The sequence below is a fragment of the Canis lupus genome, chromosome 26, assembly GCF_048164855.1.
Source record: "Canis lupus baileyi chromosome 26, mCanLup2.hap1, whole genome shotgun sequence".
NCBI classification, from domain to species: Eukaryota; Metazoa; Chordata; class Mammalia; order Carnivora; family Canidae; genus Canis; species Canis lupus.
This window is the reverse complement of record NC_132863.1, coordinates 20,236,204-20,262,148: the sequence shown is the minus strand read 5'-3', so window position 1 is coordinate 20,262,148 and position 25,945 is coordinate 20,236,204. Positions and strand designations below refer to the sequence as shown.

Below are 25,945 nucleotides of genomic sequence, written 5' to 3'. Positions count from 1 at the left end.
ATTTCAGCTCAGCTCAGGATCTCAAGGTTGTAAGATTAAGCCCCATGTTGGGCTCAGTGCTCAGCACAGTCTTGCTTGTCCCTTTCCCTCTGCCAATCCCGACTTGCTTTCTGTCTCGCTCTCAAATAAAAAAATAAAATATTTTTAAAAATATTTATTTTATGGGACGCCTGGATGGCACAGTGGTTAAGCTTCTGCCTTCAGCTCAGGGAGTGATCCTGGAGTCTCAGGATCGAGTCCCATGTCAGGTTCCCTGCATGGAGTCTGCTTTTCCCTCTGCCTCTCTCTCTCTCTCTGTGTCTCTCATGAATAAATAAATATAATCTTTAAAAATTTATTTATTTATTTATTTATTTATTTATTTATTTATTTATTTATTTAAGTAATCTTTACACCCAATGTGGGGCTCAAACTTGCAACCCTGAGATCCAAGTCACATGTTCTGACTGAGCCAGCCAGGCACCCCATCTTCTTCTTCTTTTTTTTTTTTTAATTTTTATTTATTTATGATAGTCACATACAGAGAGAGAGAGAGGCAGAGACACAGGCAGAGGGAGAAGCAGGCTCCATGCACTGGGAGCTCGATGCGGGACTTGATCCCGGGTCTCCAGGATCGTGCCCTGGGCCAAAGGCAGGCACCAAACCGCTGCGCCACCCAGGGATCCCCCCATCTTCTATTATTTTAGTAAGAATATGTATATGCATAGAAAAGTGAAAAAATGAACATCAAACTATTAATAGTGGCTACTTTGAGATGGTGGGATTGCAGGAAGGAGGGTGGAAGATTCTAGGCAGTTCTGTAATGTTTGCGTTTTTTTTTTTTAGAGTTATTTATTTATTTATTTATTTATTTATTTATTTATTTATTTATTTATTTATGATAGACATAGACAGAGAGAGAGAGAGGCAGAGACACAGGAGGAGGGAGAAGCAGGCTCCATGCCGGGAGCCTGACATGGGACTCGATCCCGGGACTCCAGAATCGCGCCCTGGGCCAAAGGCAGGCACCAAACTGCTGAGCCACCCAGGGATCCCCCTGTTTGCGTTTTTTTTACAACAAGCATGTATTACTTTGTAAAAAAAAAAAAAAATGAAGAGATAATGCAGTTTGCCTGGAAGAATAAACAGGTGAATAAGCTCTGAAAATGTAGAAAGAGCAAGCTATTAATATATTAAATATCTGCTCAAAAACCCCTGCCCAGTGGGAGTTTGCATTCTAGTGGGAGGAGACAGTAAAATATATAGTGGATTAGAAAGTGGCAAATACTAAAAGAAGTGGAGATTGTTGGGGGATCCAATTCTGAATGAGGTGGAAGGCCTCTGTAAGGAAGTAACATTCAAGTCAAAGACTTGGAGATGGGGGAGGAAGCCAAGTGTAAATGTGGAGGTTTCCTGGATGCAATCATGTTATCTATAATGAAATGAGCTCCTAGTCAGTATTTCCTTGTTGTTGTTTTTTTTTTAAAGATCTTATTTATTTATTCATGATAGACACAGAGAGAGAGAGAGAGAGAGAGGCAGAGACACAGGCAGAGGGAGAAGCAGGCTCCATGCTAGGAGCCCAACGTGGGACCTGATCCTGGTTCTCCAGGATCTCGCCCTGGGCCAAAGGCAGGCACTAAACCGCTGAGCCACCCAGGGATCTCTATTTCCTTGTTTTTGTACAACTAAAGCTTCCAGTAGAAAAAGGTACTTAAACGTGATTTAATTAGGTTTTAGCAAGATCAATAACTACAAAAGGAATTAACATTGTTAAGGTTTGCCCTTTTATTATTATTTTTTTAAGATTTTATTTATTCATGAGAGACACAGAGAGGCAGAGATACAGGCAGAGGGAGAAGCAGGATCCCCGCCAGGAGCCTGATGTGGGACTCAATCCCAGAACCCCAGGATCAGGACCTGAGCCAAAGGCAGATGCTCAATCACTGAGCCACCCAGGTGCCTAAGGTTTACCCTTTTATTTTTATTTTTTAAAAAAGATTTTTATTATTTATTCCTGAGAGACACAGAGAGACAAGCAGAGACACAGGCAGAAGGAGAAGCAGGCTCCACACAGGAAGCCCGATGCAGGTATTGATCCTGGGACTCCAGGATCACGCCCTGGGCCAAAGGCAGGCGCTAAACCACTGAGCCACCCAGGCGTCCCAGGTTTACCCTTTTATTTTATTTTTCTTTTAAAGATTTTATTTATTTATTCATGAGAGACATAGAGAGAGAGATCGGCAGAGACACAGGCAGAGGGAGAAGCGGGCTCCATGCCGGGAGCCTGATGCGGAACGCGATCCCGGGACTCCAGGATCACGCCCTGGGCCAAAGGCAGGCGCTAAACTGCTGAGCCACCCAGGGATCCCCGGTTTACCCTTTTAAATGGCATTCTCCCTAGACTGTTTTACAGCTGAGTTCTACCCAATCTATGAAGAAATCATTCTAAATCACAGGAAAAGATGAAAAGCTCCCTAATTTATTTTATAAAGGTAGAATAATCTTAATATGAAAATCTGAAAAATAATATAAAAGAAGAAAATGGTGATTGATTAATCATGTCCTCCTCACTAACTTGTGTCTATGTAGACAGGATACTTTAAAATTCCATATCCCGGGGTGCCTGGGTGGCTCAGTAGGTTAGGCATCTGACTTTTGATTTGGGCTCAGGTCATGTCTCAGGGTTGTGCGATGGAGCTCCAAGTCCGGCTCAGCATGCAGTGGGGAGTCTGCTGAGATTCTCTCCCTCTCCCTCTGCCCTCAAACTTACAAGCTCTCTCTCAAATAAATCTTTTTATTTTATTATTTTTAAAGATTTTATTTATTTATTCATGAGAGACACTGAGAAAGAGGCAGAGACATAGGCAGATAGAGAAGCAGGCCCCATGCAGGGAGCCCAGTGTGGGACTCGATCCCGGGACTCCAGGATCACACCCTGAGCCAAAGGCAGACACTCAACTGCTGAGCCATCCAGGTGTCCTCTCAAATAAATCTTTAAAAAAAATTCCATATCCCATCTTAATACTCTGGTAAGCAGAATTAATGAACCCCCAAAGATATCCAAGTCCTAATCCCCTGAACCTGTAAACATGCTAGGTTACCTGGCAAAGGAGAATTAAGTTTGTAGATAGAATTAAGGTTTCTAATCAGCTAACCTTAAAATAGGGAGATTAGGAGTGCATGGCTGGCTCAGTTAGTACAGCGTGTGATCCTGATCTTGCGGTTGTAAGTTTGAGCCCCATGTTGGGTGTAGAGATTACTTAAAAATAAAAATCTTTATTAAAAAAAGAGATTATCCTGGATTATCTAGGTGGGCCCAATGTAATTATAGGATCCTTAAAAGTGGATGAGGGGGATGCCTGGGTGGCTCAGCAGTTTAGCACCTGCCTTCAGCCCACCATGTGATTCTGGAGTTTCGGGATTGAGTCCCACATCGGGCTCCCTGCATGGAGCCTGCTTCTCCCTCTGCCTGTGTCTCTGCCCCTCTCTCTCTCTCTCTGTGTCTCTCATGAATAAATAAATATTTTTTAGAAAAGTGGATGAGGAAGGCAGAAGTCGGGGTGGGGGACATGTAACTACAGAAGAACAGTTACAGATGCAAGGTAGCTAGCTAGCTTTACAAATGAAGGAAAAGGACCACAAGCCAAGGGATGTGGTTTGAAGATGGAGTAGAGCCTTCAGAAAGAAACAGTTCTATGTTGATTTCAGCCCAGTAAGACCCATGTTGGACTTGTACAGAACCAAGAGATAAATTTGTGCTGTTTTATGCCACTAAGTTTGTGGGTAATTTGTTACAGCAGTACTAGAAAACGAATGCAAAAGCATAATAGACACTCAACATTCATTTGTTGAATGATGAATGAAATTGCAAAAACCCTTGGGTCTACTGACAAATGGGTAAAAGAGAAATAAATCATTCACAGAATACAAATGTCCAACAAGCCATTCAATACATACCCAGCCCTGCTGATATTGAAAAGATGCAAAAGAAAACCTACCAATTAACAGACTATTATGATCCTTTAAGGTCCTACCCACCAAGTTATCCAGACTGGGACATGGGGCTTCTCTGGGATGACTGGGCAGTGACCTCCAAATGCCAAACAGGGGCGTGGTGGGGGGTTGGGTGGGGGCAGACAAGGCACTGTAATCCATGCTTAAGTTTGGATGTTTGTACTAAAGCTTTTTACAGTTGTGCTTGCTTTATGAAGAAATAAAAACCTCTGGAATTAGGCCCAAAATTCCTGGGCATGACTAGTAAAGGTCCTAGGAGTTATCCAGACCAATCTAAAACTGTAACTGAAACATTTATGATTCAAGTCTGCTGGGGTCTTTTACACTCGGTTTTATAAATTGATGAGCTGATGTTTATACACACACTCATGGGACCCTTGAAAAATAAAAGTTAAAGACAAAAATATTAAAAACTTATTAGACTATATTCTCCTTTTAACCACTCTTCTCTACTAATTGTACATTTTTCCCAACAGAACATGGTTTTGCTTTTATATTCTCAAGGGTCTCTAACACTTTTCTTTTGTTTTCACATAATTGATGCTTTGTTTATATAATACTAACAAAGAAACTTCTTTGTATCTATATAGTATAAACCTTATTGCAAGACATTTAGAAATAAAGTATAAAAGAATATAAGCCACCACCCTACCACTATCTTTTTTTTTTTCACCCTACCACTATCTTAAGTGAGTTTTATGAACCCACATCTATTTGTGCAGCACGTTGTTCTTCCTAATGTCCTAAGCAGAATAGTAATGATTATTGCATCATGGAATTATGGTTATACCCAAATCGTTAATTAATTTTATGGAGAATGCAGACTCGAAGAATGTTCCCAGATTTAATTTTTGTAAAAGCTGGAGTACATTTGTTTAGCAGAAAGCCTTCTTTGTAAACTTTTTTTATGTTTCAGATGATATTATCGTAGACAAAATGAAACAGCTAGGTGAAACTTTTATTACCTGCCTTTGGGGTAAGTAATAAACTTCCTACCAAATTTCCCATGCGTCCTTCCCTTACCACTCGTCAACTTTTCCTCTCGAGTTACTACAATCCAGCAATGATGGATTATATGTTCAATAATTTCTCATCTATTCATATTTGTTACTATGGTCTATTTTGATATGAGGCAATATGCACAAGCTACAAAATACATAAAGACAGCTGCCAAAGTAGACATCAAGCCTGCGTCCACCCAGCTACACTGTTCTGTAAACTGTAGGGTTGAGCTCAACAGCAAAATGGCCTGACTTACCTCACTGATGAGAAATGGTCAAAAAGAGAAAAGAAACAAAGGAAATAAATCTGTTACTCAGTTACAATACAGTTGGAGCATTACTAGTTGTAGTTTTTGTATTACAATTATTACAGATGTGACATTAGGAATGTAAGTCAAGAAAGTTAAAATGAGGGACGCCTGGGTGGTTCAGTGGTTGAGCATCTATCTGCCTTTGACTCAGGGTGTGATCCTGGAGTCCCAGGATACAGTCCCACATTGGCCTTCCTGCATGGAGCCTGCTTCTCCCTCTGCCTATGTCTCTGCCCCTCTCTCTCTCACTGTGTCTCTCATGAATAAATAGATAAAATGTTAAAAAAAAAAAGTTAAAATGAATTAATTAAAAACAGCTAGTAAGTCTAGCAGGTTATGTCCAAAAGGTTATATTTAAACAAGTTTAATGTTACAGTATTGGTATTTGATAGGTTCTCTTCTAAGGTTTGCCTTATGCATTTTGCCACAATGAGTAATCAAATAACATATAATAAGCCAAAAATTATGGTATCAGGGTAAACCAAGTAACAGTATTTTTCAGTGTCACCACTGTAGTCTAAATTGCTTTTGGTACAGCTGTGTGACTAGCAAGTTATATATGACACACAACTTTGCGCCCAGATATTGACCCTTGTTCCTGTCCTCAATGTAAAAGGAACAGGCTCCTTAGATCCCTATTATTCAAACTGTTGGCTGAGTTCTGTTAGTGGTTTATGAAATCAATGGAGTCACTATCAGTAGTGGTACAAAATAGAGAAGCAAACATCAACATGCATCAACCACAGCTTCAGTTCTCTCTATGCATGGGTATACAGACATGGACCAAGTCTTCAATGAAAAATGGATTTCTTACTAAGAGATACTGTCAAAAACACCGCCTTAGTGGAATAGTCATTTCCAATCTTGGGGCTGGGGCTTGGGACTGGAGATGTCTGGGGCAAGCACTCATGAAGGCTTGATGTGGTATGCTCTGATGTTATAATGAAGGTGTAGGGAGGGGGCTGATGGTATAATGATGATTTGTAGGATGATTGCAAAGAAGGGTTAAGAAATGAATTATTGATTCAAAACACTAAACACCCACCCCCCCTTCACCAAATACAACCCATATTTCTGGGCTCAGCAATCTCTTCCTTTCCACCTTCTCTCTTCTTTGCCCCAGGCTTTCCTGTTCCTCCAGCCAACACTTCCTGTCCCCTCAGTGAATCCTAAGCCTTTACATTCTCATACCTGTCCTCCCCTCAGCCCAGAAGGCCTCTCCTTGTAAGCCACTGGTCCCTTTCATATATCAGTTTGGCAGTGCACTTGCTGGCTGGCTGGTTTCTTTTCTTTTTAATTTTTTTTTTAATTTTTTTTTTTAATTTTTATTTATTTATGATAGTCACAGAGAGAGAGAGAGAGGCGCAGAGACACAGGCAGAGGGAGAAGCAGGCTCCCTGCACCGGGAGCCTGATGTGGGATTCGATCCCGGGTCTACCAGGATCGCGCCCTGGGCCAAAGGCAGGCGCCAAACCACTGCGCCACCCAGGGATCCCTCTTTTTTTTTTTTTTTTAAAGATTTATTTATTTATTCAGAGAGAGCGAGAGAGAGGCAGAGACACAGGCAGAGACACAGGCAGAGGGAGAAGCAGGCTCCATGCAGGAAGCCCAACATGGGACTTGATCCCAGGTCTCCAGGATCACACCCCAGGCTGCAGGCGGCACTAAACCGCTGCGCCACCGGGGCTGCCCCTGGCTGGTTTCTCTATCAGATTAGTACCACTGCCCCATTCCCCACCTGTGGATGGGGTCATGTTTAGCATCCTGCCTCATACTCAAATTACAGATTGTTAGTTTTGCTTTTTTTTTTTTTTTAAGATTTTTTATTTATTCATGATAGAGAGAGACAGAGACAGAGACAGAGATGCAGGCAGAGGGAGAAGCAGGCTCCATACCAGAAGCCTGACATGGGACTTGATCCCGAGACTCCAGGATCATGCCCTGGGCCAAAGGCAGGCGCTGAACCGCTGAGCCACCCAGGGATCCCCTAGTTTTGCTTTTTTAAACCCACTTTGAATGTGTTGAATAATTTGTTAACAAAGATCCAACATGCATCCTATGCTGGTGCCAATGTGTAGCCTGGGGGTCACTCAATTGCCAGGTTAATGGGGAGGGGCTACTAGTGGCTTTACAGGCCCAGCTTTTTTAGCCTCTTTTCTGAAGCTTACCTAGAATCAGGATCATGAGGCCATCTAGGACTCACTGTGTTTATTTACTTTATTTTTTTGTTTATTTACTTTTAAAAAATTTGAGAGAGAGAGAGAGTGGGAGGGGAAGAGGGAGAGGGAGAGATAATCTCAAGCAGACCCCATGCCAAGTGCAGGGCCCAACAAGGGGCTCAATCTCATGACCCTGAGATCATGACCTGAGCTGAAATCAAGAGTCAGATGTTCAACCAACTGCATCACCCAGAGACCCTTATTTATTTATTTATTTATTTATTTATTTATTTATTTATTTAATTTTTAGGGCCCACAAATTGTCTTCTCCATGAATGGGAATGAAGAAAAGGACCACTCATTTTTTAGAAGGTAGAAATGCTGGCAACAGGGAAGACCAGATCAATAAGCTTATTAGAAGGATGAAGTAAAGCATCTACTGCTTTTATTTTTGTAATCTGGTCAATTAATAAATGGCTACTTTCATTCTTTTTTTTTTTTTTTTAAGATTTTATTTATTCATGAGAGAGAGAGAGAGGCAGAGACACAGGCAGAGAGAGAAGCAGGCTCCATGCACCGGGAGCCTGACGTGGGATTCGATCCTGGGTCTCCAGGATCACGCCCTGGGCCAAAGGTAAGCGCCAAACTGCTGCGCCACCCAGGGATCCCTACATGGCTACTTTCAAACTGAAAAAAAAAAAAATATTTTTAAGTAATCTCTATACTCAACATGGGGCTCAAACTCACAACCCCAAGACTGAGAGTCACACACTCCAAACTGAGCCAGCCAGGCCCCCTCACTGTGTTTAAGCTTTTAGTTATGAGAAACTTTTTTTTTTTTAAAGATTTTATTTACTTATTCATGAGAAACAGAGGGAGAGAGAGTCAGAGACACAGGCAGAGGGAGAAGCAGGCTCCTCCACGCAGGGAGCCCGACGTGGGACTCGATCCCAGGACTCCAAGATCACGCCCACAGCTGAAGGCAGACGCTCAACCAGTGAGCCACCCAGGCATCCCTATGAGAAACTTTCAATATAAAAATAAAGGAGGATAACTTCCATGTACTCAGTTTTTATAATTTTTCAACTCATGGCCAATCTTATAACCACTTTTGAAATGACAAGTTGTATTCTGTGGCTTCCTAACCATGGGTAATCAGTATTAGGCCTTGAAGGTCCATAAAAAAGAGAAGTTGTAGGGTGCCTGGCTGGCTCAGTCAGTTAAGCATCTGCCTATGGCTCAGGTCTTGATCTCAGAGTCCTGGGAGTGAGCCCCACATCAAGTTCCCTGCTCAGCAGGAGTCTGCTTTTCCCTCTCTCTCTGTCCCTCCTTCCCGCTTGTGCTTGAGTTCACTGTCTCAAATAAATAAAATCTTAGAAAGAAAAGAGAAAAATTAAGAAAGAAAGAAAGAAAGAAAGAAAGAAAGAAAGAAAGAAAAAAGAAAAGAAAAAGAGAAAGAAAGAAAGAAAGAAAGAAAGAAAGAAAGAAAGAAAGAAAGAAAGAAAGAAAGAAAGAAAAAGAAAGAAAGAAAGAAAGAAGAAAGAAAGAGGTTGTGATAGAACAAAACTGAACTGGGCTGGACTCTACTGGAAGCAAGTGGTATCAAACCAGGCCTGTTGAGCTGGCCCATAAAGACAGGCACCTAGAACAAGCAAATGAGCATTTTGTATATTGGGAGCTCCAAAACCAGAATTAACCCAATGAGTTGGAAACAGTCAAGTGTTTCTTATGGTGACGGTGGGGGGTAGGGGGTAGGGGGTGGGGGGATGCTAACCATGAAAAAGGGGCCACACTACTAAAGGACTCAGGGTCACAGTCAATGTAAAGTCCTGGGTCCCTGCTTCTGAATCACCATCCATCATATATACATCCCTCAGCCACCTGACATATATACATCCTCAGCCACCTGAGATAATCACCCTGAGGCTCCAGTACCCTCAGGAAGAGGGTTTATTTCAAAACAGAGCTGGTGAATTAGCAAATGTAAATCCGTGGTATTGAGAGGTTTATAATCAACTTCAATATTACACATACAGATCAATAATGTCATTGTTACTACTACTAGATGTATCTGGTCTACTTTTTGAGATGTGAAAGTTATTTAAAGTAATTCCATCATTAATTTGGGAACTTTATTTATTTTTTAATTTGGAAACTTTAAATGCTGAGAAATATTTAAGTAATAACTGTTTAAATTAAGCTTGAAAAATTACAAGTGGTTAAACCCAAAAGTTTTCATTTATTGAGAATAATATATACAAACTTAGAAAAATGTTAATCACTATTTCAAGAACTGCTTATTTGAGAAATTTATTAGATTAGTGGACAGATCACTAAAAAATGCACAAGGGTCATAGGTTCCCCCTCACCCCCACCATGCCCTTGGGATACAAAGGGTTTTAGAATGCTTCCAGGACATGAGAAAGGGATGTGCCTTTTCCTCCCTTCTGGCCTGTGGAATGAGGAGGTGGGAGTGCTACAGTCCTCCTGCCACTGGAGGTGGCAGTGGCTGAGGACAACGGAAGGAGAAGGAGACCTGGATCTGCTGTCTTGTTTTGGGAGAATCCCTTTCCAGTGGGGATTTTAATTACTTGTAACTTGATGGCCTGTCTCTCCACTCCACCCCCACTGCCTTCTCAACTTAGGCACACACTGGAATCTCCGACTGATGCCTCCTGGGTCTTACCCCCCAAGATTCTGATTCCACTGGTCTAGGATGCAGCCTGGCATGAGACTGTTGACAATTTGACAATTCCCCAGGGGCTTCTCACCACCTCTCAGGGGCTTCTAATGAGCAACCAGGGTTGAGAAACATCACTTAAACTGTAAGCCTTCTTTTCCCTTTATAATTTTGTTTCTTTCTCATACTATCAGTACCTTTACCTGTTTCTTCCCTCTCCTACTGGATTATGGGCTCCCAGATGGCTTTCCAAACAATGCACATGGCTCTTTCCAGCTCCAGGTGACTCCAAATGCCTGTTGCTGACAGAAGCAGCAGTCATGTCTCACTTGGAATTTTAAGTACTATAGTTAGTGTCTATAGCACCAAGTAAATCAAAATCATCCTTGATAACACTCAGGAAGGCTCTACCCTACAGCCTGATGTCCTGTCTCCATCACCATCTATAGGCAGTGTCTTCCACGGTGGGAACAGAAAGCTGCTTCCCCTACCAGGCATCAGAAGTGGGTGGTTTATGTTTAAGGGGTACCTTGTAGAAAAATACACATTTAAACTCATGCCTCACCCTCAGCACAGCAGGATGCTCACACCACCAAGAGCCCACAGGAACTAGAGTGACTGACCCTACAGGAGTTACACATCTCCCATCTCATACCCACTCCTGAGCATATGGTCCTTACATCCACCAGTGGGTGGAATCACCCACACCGTTTAAACTTTCTGTCCAGGATGGAGAGCTAAATTCACGTGATGGACCATAGGAAGTGCATCTCTCTACTGCAGAATTCAGCTCAAGCAGGTTCCTCGCTTCCTTCCACCTGCCCAGCCTCTGTCCCTCCCTGACCACCCCTCTCTCCTTCTCAAAGATGCTTAGGACTCTACCTTGGCACTTCCCTCTCCTCTTTAAGGGCTCTCAGCCCTCTGTGGGGCTCCTAAAACCATCCATATAAACAAAAGTGAGACCTCCCTTGCCAGTTAGGGGAGATGTCCTAAGGTTTGCTCTGGGACATGGGTAAGGAAGAGAAAGAATTCATCTTTGTAGGATACAAAGAAACACAGTAAACACTCAATATTCTTTTTAAATAAATGAACACATAAGAATGGAACTTTCATCTGCTTCCACAGGGCTTCTCCCACCCATCCCCCAGAAATATTCTGAGCACTAGACTTTAGTTGATCATCTGGGATCCCAGGCCAGGTCTTCTGTCACACCAAGCCACACCAAGCTCAGCAATGCTCACAGGGCTTTAATCTAGAACTGCCTGGCCACATTCCATCTCTCCCCCAGGGTGGTGGGGAGGGATCAAGATGTATGGCCAGGTAGGCTGTGCTAGCTCCCAGTCCAAAAGGGAAGGGCTAGATCAGGCGGGGGACTGGAGAGAAGGCTCCTGGCCCCAGGAGATGAGGGAGTTGCTGGCCTGGGCAAGCTCAGTGATGGACACCCGGCCCCGCTGTCGGATGAAGTTAGCCACAGCAGCCAGTTCCTCGGGAGTTATGTAGATGAACTTGCCCCGGTCGTCAATCACACCTGTGGGGACAGGATGGTTGTAGAGCTGAGCCCTCTAGGGCCCTCTCCCCCTACTACCAGAAAATGCCCACCCAGCCACCTCTTCACAACTGGCTCAGAGCTCTCCAGGCCTGTGTACCTGCCTAGTCTCTCCTGGCAACATCCAATCCTGGCTTTTGTGAGTCAAATCAGGCTTCCTTGCCTGTCCCTGTTACCCTGAGCCACTCTCAGGCCTGGGCAAGTCCCTCTGTTCAGTGCCCCTCCTGCACACCACCTCCTGACCCAGGGCTGGGAGAGGGGTCATCCTGCCTCTGCAACAAATCCCTGCAGGCCCTCTGTGACAAGACACTCCCCAAGGCCAGGGCCTATAGTGACTGCTTCTCATCCCCTCACCTGTCAGAGTCCCCTCAGCCAGCAGATCCTGGATGCGGTTTATGGTATCCTATGAGAAGAACAAGTCTCAGAGCAGAGATGGGCACTACCGTCCCAGTAGACAACTACACTTTCCCTCCCACCACCGCCAACTCTCCTCTCCTCTTCACGGCCACCCACAATGTGACTGTGTGCTTCTGCAGAAGGGCTCAGAGGACACAGGGCTCTGATCCCAGGGCACTGGAGGACTTCTGAGAGAAGCTTTCTTCAAGGCAGGAGAGGAGTGGTGGGGACATTTGGCCGTGAAGGCTGGCACAGCCTGTTTGCAAGGGAGTTGTCAAGGTAACTGGGTCTGGGCTGCCTCGGTGACAGGGGCTGCTGGAGTGATGGGAGTTTGGGCTTTTTTCTTTCCTCTGTCTAGTAGAAAGACAAGATTCCTGAGGTGCCAAAAACTACCTATAGTCTACTCTTGTTTGAAGGCAGTAAGACTCTATCTTTGGGACGCCTGGGTGGCTCAGTGGTTGAGCATCTGCCTTCAGCTCAGGGCATGACCCTGGAGTACTGGGATCGAGTCCCACATCAGGCTTTCTGCATGGAGCCTGCTTTTCCTTCTGCCTGTGTCTCTGCCCCGCCCTCCCACCTGGGCCGCCCCTCTCTTTTATGAATAAATAAAATCTAAAAAAAAAAAAAAAAGACTCCATCTTTAAGGCAGTCCCCCTCTGACAGCTGTACAGACCCCCTGGCCACATTCCACAGAGGAGGCCACCTTCAAGTACTTACCTGCGTCCGCAGGCCCACCTGGGAAGCCAGGTCTTCCAAGAGCACGACCTTGGACTGCTGCGAAGGGGAGAAAGGGGGACCTTGGGCAAAGGCTCTCCGCATGGGAGCCCTCTAAGGTTGGCACACCGACCTGCTCTGCTCTGGGTGGATGGCTAAGCAGGATACGTGCTCCCAAGGGAGAACCTCGTTCCCTTCATACACTATTCACATGTTCTCCCAGCTGCCTGGACACAGATACACACACTCTCATGAACTCTCGTGTCCCTAATTACTGGGAAGGATGTGCCCAAACCACCACCTGCCCCAAGTAGTCATGTCCTGGCCTAGAGACTACCCTGGGACCGATATGCATGGAGAGCTAAAGCACAGCTGCTACCTTCCTCCTCTGCAGCCAGCCGTATCATTTTATCATGAATGGCTGCAAGGGGAAGCGCCACAGAGATGAAAGGAAGGGCTGACAATTGCCAAAAGCTTATTAAAAAACTGTCACTAGGGCCTATGTTTGCTGAAGGTCTGCTAGGACAAGGAGCAGAGAAGGTGTGGGGGGTACGGTGGTCCACAAGACACAGTTCCTGCCCTTGACCTCACAGCCAGCGCAGAAGACAGACGAGAATATGGACAAGAGAGCAGATGGGAAGCCCTGACGAGCCAGGGTCTTGGTGGGAACAGTATAGCTCATTCGTGTCTCACCTTTGTTCACTGCCCTCTCTGTCTAGAGATCCCCACAAGCCTGACATGCCACACTGTGCACCATCCTCTTCAGGCTGTTGAGGTACTGCATCTACCCGTAAGATAACTATCACTAAATCTGCTCAGTGCTTCCCTCACACTCTCAGTAGAAACTTTGGTTCCTAGTTGGGTGGGTTGGGACAGGAGGGGAGTGGGGGTGTGGCCGAGGGTCCACTGCCGGGTCCTACCCATGCATCTGCCCTGCCTCCCCCCACACAGACGGCATGTGACTTGAGAGAAGGCGGTCTGTTGCGTTTCTAGGAATCTTCCACAGCAAATGAGCTGGGGGAGGAGTGACATGGTGACACCTCCTCAGCTGCAGATGGCATGTGACTCTTCAAAATGCCAAAATGAATGTGCAAGCAGGGAGGTAAGTGAGTCGCAGTTGGGCCAAGAGGTGGCAAGCACAAGGTGACCTGGCCAGCTGGCCTCTACCTACCAAGCAGGGAGCAAACACTGGGGTCTTAGGACAGCTCAGAATGCAGAGTCACCCCAGGTGTCCCTGAAGACCTGGCCTGGGGGAGCTGCTGGGCCAAAAGTGTGCTTGGAAAAACAAACCAACCCACTCAGCTCTGCTCAGAAAAAAAGAGGGAATCAACAAGAACAAGTCATGCCTACGCTGCACATAAACTCTGCTTGGCACAAAAACATGCCTCTAGTTCTGAAATCCTAGGATTACAGGGCCCATTCCCCTGGACCCTGGAAGAAGGCAGGTGGGCTGAATTCTGAAGTCTTCCTTCTCCATGTAGACAGCAACTCTAGAAGGACCAGTCTGCACAGGCTGGAAAGACCTCTATAGTCCAGAAGAGTCTGGAGAACCCCCAGAAAAGGACCTCTCCAGAGAGCCTCTGAAAGCAAGGGCTGGAACTGCCCCTAGGGCCTTTACTCAAATGTCTGTAGAGAAGAAGGGAGATGAAACTGGTGGAGGAGACCTTCCTGGAGGAAGACTCAAGGCTGGGCTGGTCGCTGCCCGCTGGGGAGGAGGGGATGGGGAGTTCCAAACAGCAGCAGGAGAGTGAGAGAGAGAGAGATCTTGCCAGCCCTGAGGGTGCCAGGGTGGAGAATGGGCTGCCTCCCTCCCAGGAATACCACTGGGCCCCCAGGCGGTGAGCCCCGCCCCTCACCGCTGGGAGGAGTTCGAATTCTGCTCCATTTGGAAGAGGCAGGGGGAGGATTATGCAAGGCCTGGCTCCTTGGCACCCCCTAGGAGCACCCCCACTGCCGCCCCCACTCCCTCTGCACGCCTTCCCTCAGCCGCCTCTGCACCTCTGAGCTGCACTTGGAAACCTCTCCCCTCTCGCATCCTTCGTGGGAGAGAAGTTGCTTAGCAGCATAGCAGAGCAGGACGTGCTTATGCAACCTGGAGCAGTATCCAGTGTGGCTACAGGCAGAGGGGGACACACGTGCTGCCCCGCCCTAGATTCCAAAGGAAACATCATCCTGTTTCCCTGAAGACCCAAGTCTCTGGTCAGGAACACGTGGCAGGGGATGCTTGTTTCAACTCAGTAGAGCCTCAGTGTGACAGAAGTGACAGAAAACACATATGAAGAAACTTGAAAACAGTGACTCACAGAGCGTGGGGTCTGAGAAGCAGGAAGACTGTCAAACCCTAAATGTGAGAAGAGACTGGGGGCTCAGGCCTCCCACACAGACCGGGTCCCTCTTCACTGTCAAAAAAGAAAGGGCTCTTTTGCCCAGGACCGGGCAGGGCAGCTTAGATTCTCAGGTCCCCTGCCCTCTCCTGCATGAGCTTCAGCAAGCCGCCTAGAACCCTGCCTTGGGTCCACTTAGTCCCCCAGCTCCTGAAAGTGCACGCATGCGTGCACTCTCACACACCCTACACCCTATACATAACATGCATGCGTGAGGCAGGGAGCGGATGCCCAAGCTCTGTCCTGCAGCTTCTTACCTTAATGTAGTTGATGAATTCAGTCAGGAAGCTGTTGGACTAGAGGAGTAGAGAAATCAGGGTGAGTGTCGCCTTTTAGGGGCCACAGGGGTCTATGCCTACCCACCTGCTTGCCACCTGCGTGAGCAGAGCTCCCCATAGTGAGAGATTTGGAGGCATGGCCTCTCCTGAGGACGAGGCCTTTGGCCACTAGAGCCTGCTGAGCCTGCTGCCTACCCACCTCTCAATGCCTGACAAGGGTGGCAGGCAAGGAACAATTGGGTATCTGGGATGTGGTGGCAGGCTTGGTGGGCACAGGGATGGGCTTCCCAGGGGCAGCGGGCCCACCTGTTCTTCAGTCATGGTGTCGCCCACACCTTCCTCCTCCACCACGAAGGCTTCTTTCAGTTTCAGGTACTCTTCATGCTCTCGCTGGGCCTGCTCCTCCCGGGCCTTCCTCTCTTCCTCCTCCTGTGGACAAGAGTTGGGTACTTTGGGGCGGGTGACCACTCCATCCGTGTTCTGGGCTGTGCTGCCCCCACAGGGCACCAGGGCATACAACCTGGCCTTTTCTCAGGAACACAGTTCCTTCAGGACATTTTTCCTTCAATCCCAAGCTGAGCTGCAGGCAGAGGCCCTTGTTTTCATCAGTTCCATCACCTCCCAGATGCATGCTGTTCAGCCCCCTCACCTTTAAAATTCTGCCAATGACTTCAATCCACAGTATCTTGCTATCACCTTCCTTCCTCCTCTTCCTGTCTGTCTCATCTAAACTTCGTGGACACTCAGGCTACATTTCCTCATCATCCATTCACCCTACCTGTGCACTCCAGTGGCTTCTGATACTCAATTCTGCCCAAACAAGTGCTACAGTCTCACCCAGGCCCTCCATCCCACCAAATCCAGTGGGACAACTGTGCCTCATCACCCTGTTGTCTCGGTGCTGCTGAGAGAGCCAATCATTTCCTCTTCCTTCACTTGGCTGGGACACCCACCCTCTTGGATTTCCTCTTGCTCCTTGGGCCATTCTCCCCACCTCCTCCATTACTCAGTCCCTCCTCCATCCTTCTTCCTCAGGCCACCCGGCATGCATCACACAACCATCTCCTTGCCCATGACCGCCACAGTGGTACCCCTGCCCAAATCTCTCCTTCCATGTGACACACCCACTGGGCCACCTCACAGGCACCTCAAATTGAGTATGTCCAGAAAGATTTTGTGATCTACTCCCCACATGTCCGGTGTTCCTCATGGGTCCCTGGCTCAGTGAGTCACACAGCCATCTGGCTAGCTGGTCAGAAATAAAGTCCTATCTACCACTTCTGCCTTCAACTTCCGAAAAACTTCTCAGTCCATCCATGTCACTCCACCACCACCACCACCACCACCAGAGCTTCTCTCCAAGTCATCCTATTTTCCAGAGTTCTCAAAAAGATTTTTTTAAACCATGTAGCTAAAGCTGGGACAGAGAATATACAAAATAAGCCTGGAGCATCTTGGCAGTGCCAAAAAGTAAGAAAAGTACTCAGAAAACAAAACAGGTTACATCAAAGGTACACGGGGCCCAGCTGCAAGAGCTCCTGATGACCTACATAGTAAAGATAGTACCTGACTGCAACACAAAATAAATATCCATGAGTCCATGTAGATAAAAACAATTAAATTTAAACGCAGGGCAGCCCAGGTGGCTCAGCGGTTTAGCGCCGCTTCAGCTCAGGACGTGATCCTGGAGATCCAGGATCGAGTCCCATGTTGGGCTCCCTGCATGGAGCCTGCTTCTGTCTCTGCCTCTCTGTCTGTCACGAATAAATAAAATCTTAAAAAAAAAAAAATTTTATACGCAGAGTAGAAAAGGTAAATCTTCCATACAAAGCAATTCATACTCATCTCTCAAGGAGGCGGAGAATAACTCCCCATTCCATTAAGTGTGGGCTATGTACAATAACTGTTCCTGTTTCCGAAGAAGTACAGAAAGGAGGGAGTAACGTTATAGCGGAGAAATCTGGCAAGTAAAACCTGAGCCAAGCAATCAAGGTCGACATCAGTAATGACAAGTCGACAACACATAACCTTCACATGCTGTGTTGAGAATGGCACTTCACCTGTGATCTTCTGAAAAATCCACAACCCCAGTCTAACCATGAGGAAAAAAAAATCAACTGAATGCAAACTGAGAAATATTCTACAAAATACTTCTCAGTACCCAATACTCCTCAACACTATCAAGATCATTAAAAGCAAGGAAAATCTGAGAAAATGTCATAACCTGAAGGAGTCTAAAGAGACGCAGTAACTAAGCGTAACATGCTATCCTGGATGTGACTGTGGAGAACTCTGACATTTATGGTCCATCAGACAGGATCAATGTTCAGAAAGGCAGGGATGCCTAGATGGCTCAGTGGTTAAGCGTCTGCCTTCAGCTTAGGGTGTGATCCTGGAGTCCTGGGATCGAGTCCCACATTGGGCTCCCTGCATGGAGTCTGCTTCTCCCTCTGCCTAGGTCTCTGCCTCTGTGTCTCTCATGAATAAATAAAATCTTAAGAAGAAAATGTTCAGAAAGGTAAAAAACCTTCTCCACTGGGGCACCTAGGTGGCTCAGTGGTTGAGTGTCTGTCTGCCTTTGGCTAGCTCGTGATCCTGGGGTCCTGGGATCAAGTCCTACATCAGGATCCCCACAGGGAGTCTGCTTCTCCCCCTGCTTATGTCTCCGCCTCTCTCTTTGTGTGTCTTATAAACAAATAAGATCTTAAAAAACAAAAACAAAAAAAAACAACCCTCTCCACTAAGGCCTCCTCTCTGCTGTGCTCTGGCCCATCTGCTAGTGCACCCAAAGCCAGGCTCTCTGCCATCCAGGGCCAGTGAGAGGCCAAAGGCACCAGCGAGGTCTTCCTAACTGGGGCAGCCCTGTTTACACGTCACACCTCTGTGATGTTCTGATGTGGGCATCGGTTCTCAGAAAGAAAGAAGGAAGTATCCAACAAACAAATGCTCATTAACCACCTCTACCTTCTCTGGGCATCTATCTCCTCCATGCCAGACCCTGAACAGGACCCAGCTCAGGCAGGACCCACCAGCTCTTACGATGACCTTTAACAATTTTAAGTCTTTTAGGTTCCAGATTCCACTCCCCTCTCTGATCCCTCTCCGACCCTTCTCCTTCTTCCTTATCTTGTTTCAGCCACTCCAACCATCTCAATTTTCTTTCATTGCTCTGGGCATGTTCAATAAATCACATACACAAAAGTTCCCACCTCACACTTTGCTTTTCAGCAGTTTTACACAGGTTGCGTTTAGAATCCAGGAACCAAATAAACCAGAGCCTGTTCCTAAACCCAGGATGAGTCTGTGGCCCATCTTCTAGGTTAGAGGTGTGAGGAACTGCATGAGAAGCAAGGCTGTCTGGGCAGGGGTCAGAAGTCAGGAGGGAAGGGTCCGGCTCACCTTTTGTTCCTCCTCCAGACGAAGCCGCTCCTCCTCTTTCTTCCACTCTGCCTCACGCTGGGACTCAAGGCGTTTCCGCTCCTCACGCTCAGCCTCCTCTGCCTGGAAAGAGGCCTCCATTGGGAGCACATCCCCATCCCCAGCTAGAGCTTTCCAACCTCACAAACAGGCCACAGCAGGCAATGACTGGGTCAGACCACGGACCAAGGCTGTAGGAGACAGTCAGGCAAGCAGCATGCAAAGAGCCCAAGAGGAGGGCCTGACACAGGGAACAAAGGAAGGCAGGACCCTTTCCCATTTCCCAGAGCTGCACCCCAACCCTTCTGCTTGCCTCACGCTGGGCTTTTCGCGCCTGTTTCTCCTCTAGTTTCCGTAGTTTCTTGGCTCCGATTTTCCCTGACAGGTGACTTTCCACCGGCTTCTCAATACTTTCTTCCTCCTGGGCTGCATACAGTCCAAAAAAGGCATTTCAGGTCCTGGAGAGGGCTGATGATGATGGGTTCATCCCCTGCCTCATCCCTCTCCATATGGTGGCAAATCCCTTCTCCCATCTGTAAATATCACTAGCCCAGCTCTGTCCTCCAAAGACATCTACCATGAATGCAGAAATTAACACTCTGAGTGTGTGTATGTGAGAGTGTATAAGGAGTGTGTATGTGTTGAGGGTAGAGGATTAGGTGGGAGAATGGTGAGGGAATTATGGGGCAAGGGAACAGATAGTAACTTTGGATGCTGCATAGCCACAAAAAGGGAGGTGTCAGGTTCCAATATCTGAGTGTCTGAAAATCACAGGCAGGGATGTTTGGGCTTGCAGAGTTCTCTGGTTTGTCTCTGAGCCAAACCTCCAGGGAAGGCTGGCCTCATGGGGAAATGTATCCCTGCCTCATATCTGAATCTGTCCTCACTGCAGTCAGGAACTGCAGTGGGCTCTGGCCTCAGCCCCTGGCCAAAAAGACAGCTCCAACCCCAAGACTACCTAAAATTAGGGTCAGCTAAAAGTTAAAGACCTGTTGGGGCACCTGGGTGGTTCAGCTGGTTAAGCACCCACTCCTAATTTTGGCTCAGGTCATGATCTCAAGAACCCCTTAGCCCTTCCAGCTTGTAGAGTTTGCTTGAGATACTTTCCCCCTCCCCTTTCCCTCACTCCTGCCCCTGCATGGGCTCTCACCAGGCATGTGCGCACGCACACTCTCTCTCTTTCAAATAAGTAAGTAAGTAAATAAATAAATAAATGGTGCCCAGGTGGCTCAGTTGGTTAAGTACCTGCCTTCCGAGCAGATGTGATCCCAGAGTCCCAGGACTGAACCTCACATAGGAGCCCTTGCTCAGCAGGGGATCTGCTTCTCCCTCTCCCCTTTTCCACTTGTGTTTTTTTTCTCTCTCCCAAATAAAAAAATAAAATCTTCAAAACAAAACTTATTGATGATCGAGCAGCAGAAATGTCTGATCCCAAGTCTAAGACAAGAGGGATGGCACTACAGTGCCTCCTTTTTGAGCCAAAGGGGCTAATTCCCAAAAGTAGAAGGGTAAAAGGCCCAAATGCCCCTTCCTCAGGCTCAAACCAAGAGAAGATATATTTTTGCCCCACAATCCCAGGGGCTCTGTTGGTCTGCCAGGAATATGGAAGCTATGTCAACAATATGTCTCTATCTCCAAATTCTTTCTCTAGGGTTACACGTGACCTCACTTCAGAAGCTCCTGCCTAGGCACTCTGGCCCTAGCGTGAGGCTCTCAGATAATGCATGTGCCCATACCAGTAAGGTGCGGGGATATAAAAAAGTGGTCTGAGGAACTCTGGGTCAATCTGAAGACCCTACCCTCTTACTTAGACACTGAAAGCCATGGAGGAAGAGAGGGCTGGCCCAATGGAACAGGGGTCAGGGTCCAGAACTGCTGCTCTCTGTGATCAAAGGATGGGTCCCAAGTCTCCCCTCCTCTAACTCTATCCTGTGGCTCCCAAACATGTTTCTTTTCTTTTTTTTAAATAATTTTTATTTATTTATGATAGTCACACAGAGAGAGAGGCAGAGACATAGGCAGAGGGAGAAGCAGGCTCCATGCACCAGGAGCCCGACGTGGGATTCGATCCTGGGTCTCCAGGATCACGCCCTGGGCCAAAGGCAGGCGCTAAACCGCTGCGCCACCCAGGGATCCCCCAAACATGTTTCTTACATTGTACCTTCACAACCCACTCTTCCACCCAACTTTGGAGGTCCCCTCATGCCCTAAACCAGCCCCTGTCTCCTCCAGGCTGGGCCCCTCTCACCTGGGATGATGACCTCCTCCTCATTCTCCTCCACCTCTGCCCAGGCGACACGCTGGGCTCGACGCTGGGCCTGCAGGCGGCTGCCCAGGTCCCTTCGGCGCCGGGGCCTGCCCCCGGCTCTCTGCTCCTCAGGCTCCAGGGGCCGAGGCTGGGCCACTGAGCCTGCTACTATGGGCTGCTCCTCATTGTGCAATGGGTCTTGGCCAGCTGTAGGGATGAGAGGAACAAAACACTGTCTAGCAGCTCAACCCACCTGATGGCAGACGACTAGCACCCTGGAACTCAACTTCCTCCCGACTCCAGCTGCCCAAAGCACAAAGCCTAAATTTCTCAAAGAGTCCTTTATAACCCAGACTCACGCCTTGGTCCTAATGCAAGAAGATCACCAGTTCACCCTTGACTTTGTTGATACCTTTCCAGCTGGTATGTCAGAAGACTACCAGCCTACAAGAGGAGATGAAGCCCTACCTCCTCCAGGAAGCTCACCCTGACTTCTCCAGACCACATCTGCATGCCTACTGCAAGACTGCATTTATTTCTTCCCTAAAACCACCTGCCGTAGTTTTATAAAGCATCCCAACGGGGAGCACAGCTGGGAGCTGAGTCTTCCCTTTCAAGAAGATTTCTTGGCTATCTGCCTTACTTCAGCTTTCTCTCCCCTGCACCTGGGAGCATGTAGGTGCTCTGAAGTTGCTTGTGGGCTCAGAGACGAGGAGAGATGTACACACAAACCTACCGACTGACAAGAAATAGAGGATGCAGGGTGACAGGCATATCTGTTCTGTACCATGGCAAAAGACACGGGCTCCTGGTCGGGGTGCAGATGAGGGAGGAGGGTGCATTGGTGCTGTCTTTGAGGGGGAAGGAAAGAGCTTCAGGGAGTTACAGCTCGTGGGTAGACACAAAAGACTCAGGTGCTCCCTTCTTGGCACCTGCTCTGGAGCCAGCCTGGGTACGACGGGACACCTCTACGGCCTCTGCTAGGGGCGCACAAGGGGACAGCCCCAGTGAGGGATGGGAGAATGTCCGTCAGGAGATGCGGGGGGGGGGGCGGGGGGACGAGGAGGGAGGAGGGGGGCGGGGTAGGGAGGAGCCGAGAAGGGGATTGGAGCGAGGCTCTCTCTGAGGCTGGGAGAAAGGTGTAGGAGCGGGGCCATCCCGTCCCGGAGTAGGGCTGCGGTACCGCAGCTCCGCCGGCTCCCCCACGAGCAGGTACGCGCACGCGCGCAGCTGGCCTGAAGCGCGACGAGCGCGATTCCGCGCAGAGCTTTCCGGCAGCCCAGCCAGCAGGCCGGCGCATGCGCAGGAGCCGCGGTGCGACGGCCTACAAAGCCTCAGGAGGCCAAAGAACGCGGCCCCACCGGCCCTGGAGCGGCGGCATCTCCTACCTGCTGCTGTCCGGCCCCGGCTGCGAGTCAGAAAAAGGATAAGGCCGACAAGCAAAGCCGCCGCCACCAGGTATACCACGGGGGTCACCATGACGAGGGCTTCCAGTCTGAACCCGCGCGTCCACCCAGGCCCCGGATCTCCCGGACCCCGCCCAAGCCCGCTTGGCTCCTCCCACCACAGGCTCCGCCCACCCAGCGGGGCCCCGCCCAGGCCGCACACTCCAGACGGACGCCTCCGTTTTCTAAAAGGAATTTGGGGGGCAGACGCATACTCATAAATGGAAATTATCGCAAACGGTTTTATGCGGTGCAACATTTATACATGGCTTTAAAAAGCGTTAAGCAATATCAGCGTATTTATGTAAACACATGTAGAAAAAGTACAAAAAATGCGTAGGAATGATACAGTCAACTTCAGGATGGATGTTATGAAGAGGAACAAGGATTAATGGGATTAAGGGCAGAGCTTTGCCTGTATCTGTGACATATAATTTCTTTAGGAGAGGGGAGGGGAAGAGACCAAATCTTTTTTTTTTTTTTAATTTTTATTTATTTATGATAGTCACACAGAGAGAGAGAGAGAGAGGCAGAGGGAGAAGCAGGCTCCATGCACCGGGAGCCCGACGTGGGATTCGATCCCGGGTCTCCAGGATCACGCCCTGGGCCAAAGGCAGGCGCCAAACCGCTGGGCCACCCAGGGATCCCGAGACCAAATCTTATATTTATTTTGGTTTTCAAGTCTTCTATTTAAATAAATTGTGATATAGTTTTGTGACCAGACCTGCAATTTTAGACCTATTTTAGTATAAAATTAGCCTTATTAGACTAATACAAGAATTAGTAACCCAGTTTTCCAGAGTAAACACTCAAAATTTAAGTACCCACAGGGAATTTAAATTTCCCTGTTTTTTAACTTAAATTAGCCAACATAAATTAGTTTCAGATGTGTTCAGTGATTTATCAGTTGCGTGTAATACTCAGTGCTCATCACATCATGTGCCCCCCCTTAATGCCCATCACAGACCATCACAGAGGTACTCCATCCCCCTCACCCACCTCCCCTCCTTCAACTTAGTTAACAGTCTCATGGGTTTTCTCCCTGATGACTTCCTATTGAGTTTTCTCTCCCTTACCCTGTGATCCTCTGCACTTTTTCTTATATTCCACATAGGAGTGAAACCATATAACTGTCTTTCTCTGATTAAGTTATCTCACTCAGTTCCTCCGTTCCATCCACATCAATGTAAATAAATGGTAAGTATTCATCCTTTCTGATGTCTGAGTAATATTCCATTGTGTATGTATGTGTGTATATATATATCACATATTTATTCACTCATCTGTCAATGAACTTCTCTTTAATTCTTAAAAATTATTTAGAAACTAGGAACTAATTATACCTCAGCAAAGTTGTTTGGGAAAAAAAACAGGACAGGATATAAACTCAAAATTTTTGAAAAAGCAAATAGCAACCACTGGGAATTTGCTGTAACAGCAATATGAAACTTTGTGTGTGTGTGTGTAACACAAAGATCCAAGGACAAACGGTATGAAGTGGAAGATTTGAAAAAAGATGGCACCATGTGAGCATCTCAGTATTTGTTAAACTGGAATAATGGGAACTTCTGCATCTATTTTATTATTTTCTCTAACTCTGGAATATTTCATAATTTACATTTTTGGGGGCACCTGGGTGGTTCAGTGGTTGAGCCTCTGCCTTTGACTCAGGTTGTGATCCTGGGGGTCCAGGGATGGAGTCCCTGCATCAGGCTTCCCGCAGGGATCCTGCTTCTCCCTCTGCCTATGTCTCTGCCTCTCTCTCATAAATAAATAAAATCTTAAAAAAAAAATACCTTACATTTTTAAATTTTAAGCAAGCAAATAAGCCAGGATGGGTGAAATGAAAATAGCAAATTTCAAAATTATTAAAATTGGGTAATAGGTATATTTGGGCTCATTATAGTGCTCTTTTGTATTTTTTGTTAAGTTTGAGATTTCCCACAATAAAAAGTTTTATTAAAAACTAAAAATTAGGGGATCCCTGGGATTGAGTCCCACGTCGGGCTCCCTGCATGGAGCCTGCTTCTCCCTCTGCCTGTGTCTCTGCCTCTCTCTCTGTGTGTGTCTATCATGAATAAATAAAATCTTAAAAAAAAAAAAAAACTAAACTAAAAATTAGGGACTCCTCGGTAGCTCAGCGGTTGAGCATCTGCCTTCGACTCGGTCTGATCTTGGGGCATCTGCGCGGCTCGGTGGGTTAAACATCTTACCTGCAGCTCGGTCATGATTCCAGGGTCCTGGCATTCAGCCCTGTGGGCTCCCTGCTCAGCGGGGAGTCTGCTTCTCCTTCTCTCTGCCCTCCACCACGTACATGTTCTATCACTCGCACGCTCTCTCAAAACAAAACAAAACAAAACAAAACAAAACAAAAACAAAAACAAAAACCAACCACTACATTCAGACCACATTGCCTCATCAGACTGCCTGAACTTCAGGACTACCTAAGGACAATGCGTTTTGGCCTATGCAATATCTTGCTATGGTAAGGTCATTGAGCAAAGGTTTTTTGATATTCCCTGACAAATCCTGGGGTCTACAAGATTTTGAGATTATCAGGAGACAAGAACATTAAGCAAAATAACTCATCCAGGCACTGAGAGACCTCTGACTTGAGTTTCCTCTGTCAGGGATTTCCTCACCAGGAGAAAGGGGCCCTGAATCTGCCCTTGCTGTTAGTCTGTGCTTGCTGAGTCCCTGGAGGAAGGAGACAGGTGGCTTGTTCAATGGGGGTGTCAGCAGTGGATCAAGGCCTGTCACAGGTGGGTCTGCTGGGGGCACTTTCTATCCTTTGCTACTGTGGTGGAGGGGAAGACTTTCTCCTCTGCCTCTGGTCCTTCTACCTGGACTTACAATCAAATTGACATGAGACAGATTAAGAGGAGAAAATCAAATTTAATAGGTGTGTGTAAACGGAATCCACGAAGACAAGATTCCAATGACAATGAAGCAACAGGATGCTTAAAAGAACTAAGGAGAAGGGGTAGGGGCTCGAGCATACAAAGGGGAAAAAACTCATTAGCGAGAAGGTGAAAAGGGATGTTTGGGAAACAAGGTTGCTCCATTATACAGATAATTACTTCATGGTGTGTGGGTGTGTGTCTGCTAATACTTTTCTTCCAGTTGCAAGCTCTCCAATGTAAATTTTTGCAGTTATGGTGGAGGCAAGAGCCTTTCCTGCATCTGCTGTTTTTATTACTTTTTTTTTTAATTTTTTTTAAAATTTTTATTTATTTATGATAGTCACACAGAGAGAGAGAGAGAGAGGCAGAGACACAGGCAGAGGGAGAAGCAGGCTCCATGCACCGAGAGCCCGATGTGGGATTCGATCCCGGGTCTCCAGGATCGCGCCCTGGGCCAAAGGCAGGCG

At 47.1% G+C, this 25,945-nt stretch overlaps 1 protein-coding gene across 2 annotated transcripts; it reads right to left on the bottom strand.

Moving 5' to 3' along the window:
* Nucleotides 1-9,686: 9,686 nt before the first annotated feature.
* DDRGK1 (DDRGK domain containing 1) lies at nt 9,687-22,704 on the bottom strand. Of its 2 annotated transcripts, none has more exons than XM_072800249.1 (9): nt 22,519-22,704; nt 21,131-21,337; nt 19,196-19,308; nt 18,865-18,966; nt 15,772-15,894; nt 15,445-15,483; nt 12,807-12,863; nt 12,048-12,096; nt 9,687-11,675 (listed from the first exon to the last, which is right to left on the bottom strand). In XM_072800249.1, the coding sequence occupies exons 1-9, from the start codon at nt 22,607-22,609 to the stop codon at nt 11,509-11,511; spliced, it is 948 nt and encodes a 315-aa protein (XP_072656350.1). In that variant the 5' UTR covers nt 22,610-22,704; the 3' UTR covers nt 9,687-11,508. The 2 variants fall into 2 exon arrangements, with proteins under 2 accessions (XP_072656350.1, XP_072656351.1); XM_072800250.1 differs by lacking the exon at nt 22,519-22,704 and adding an exon at nt 21,867-22,130.
* Between the last annotated feature and the right edge of the window lie 3,241 nt (nt 22,705-25,945).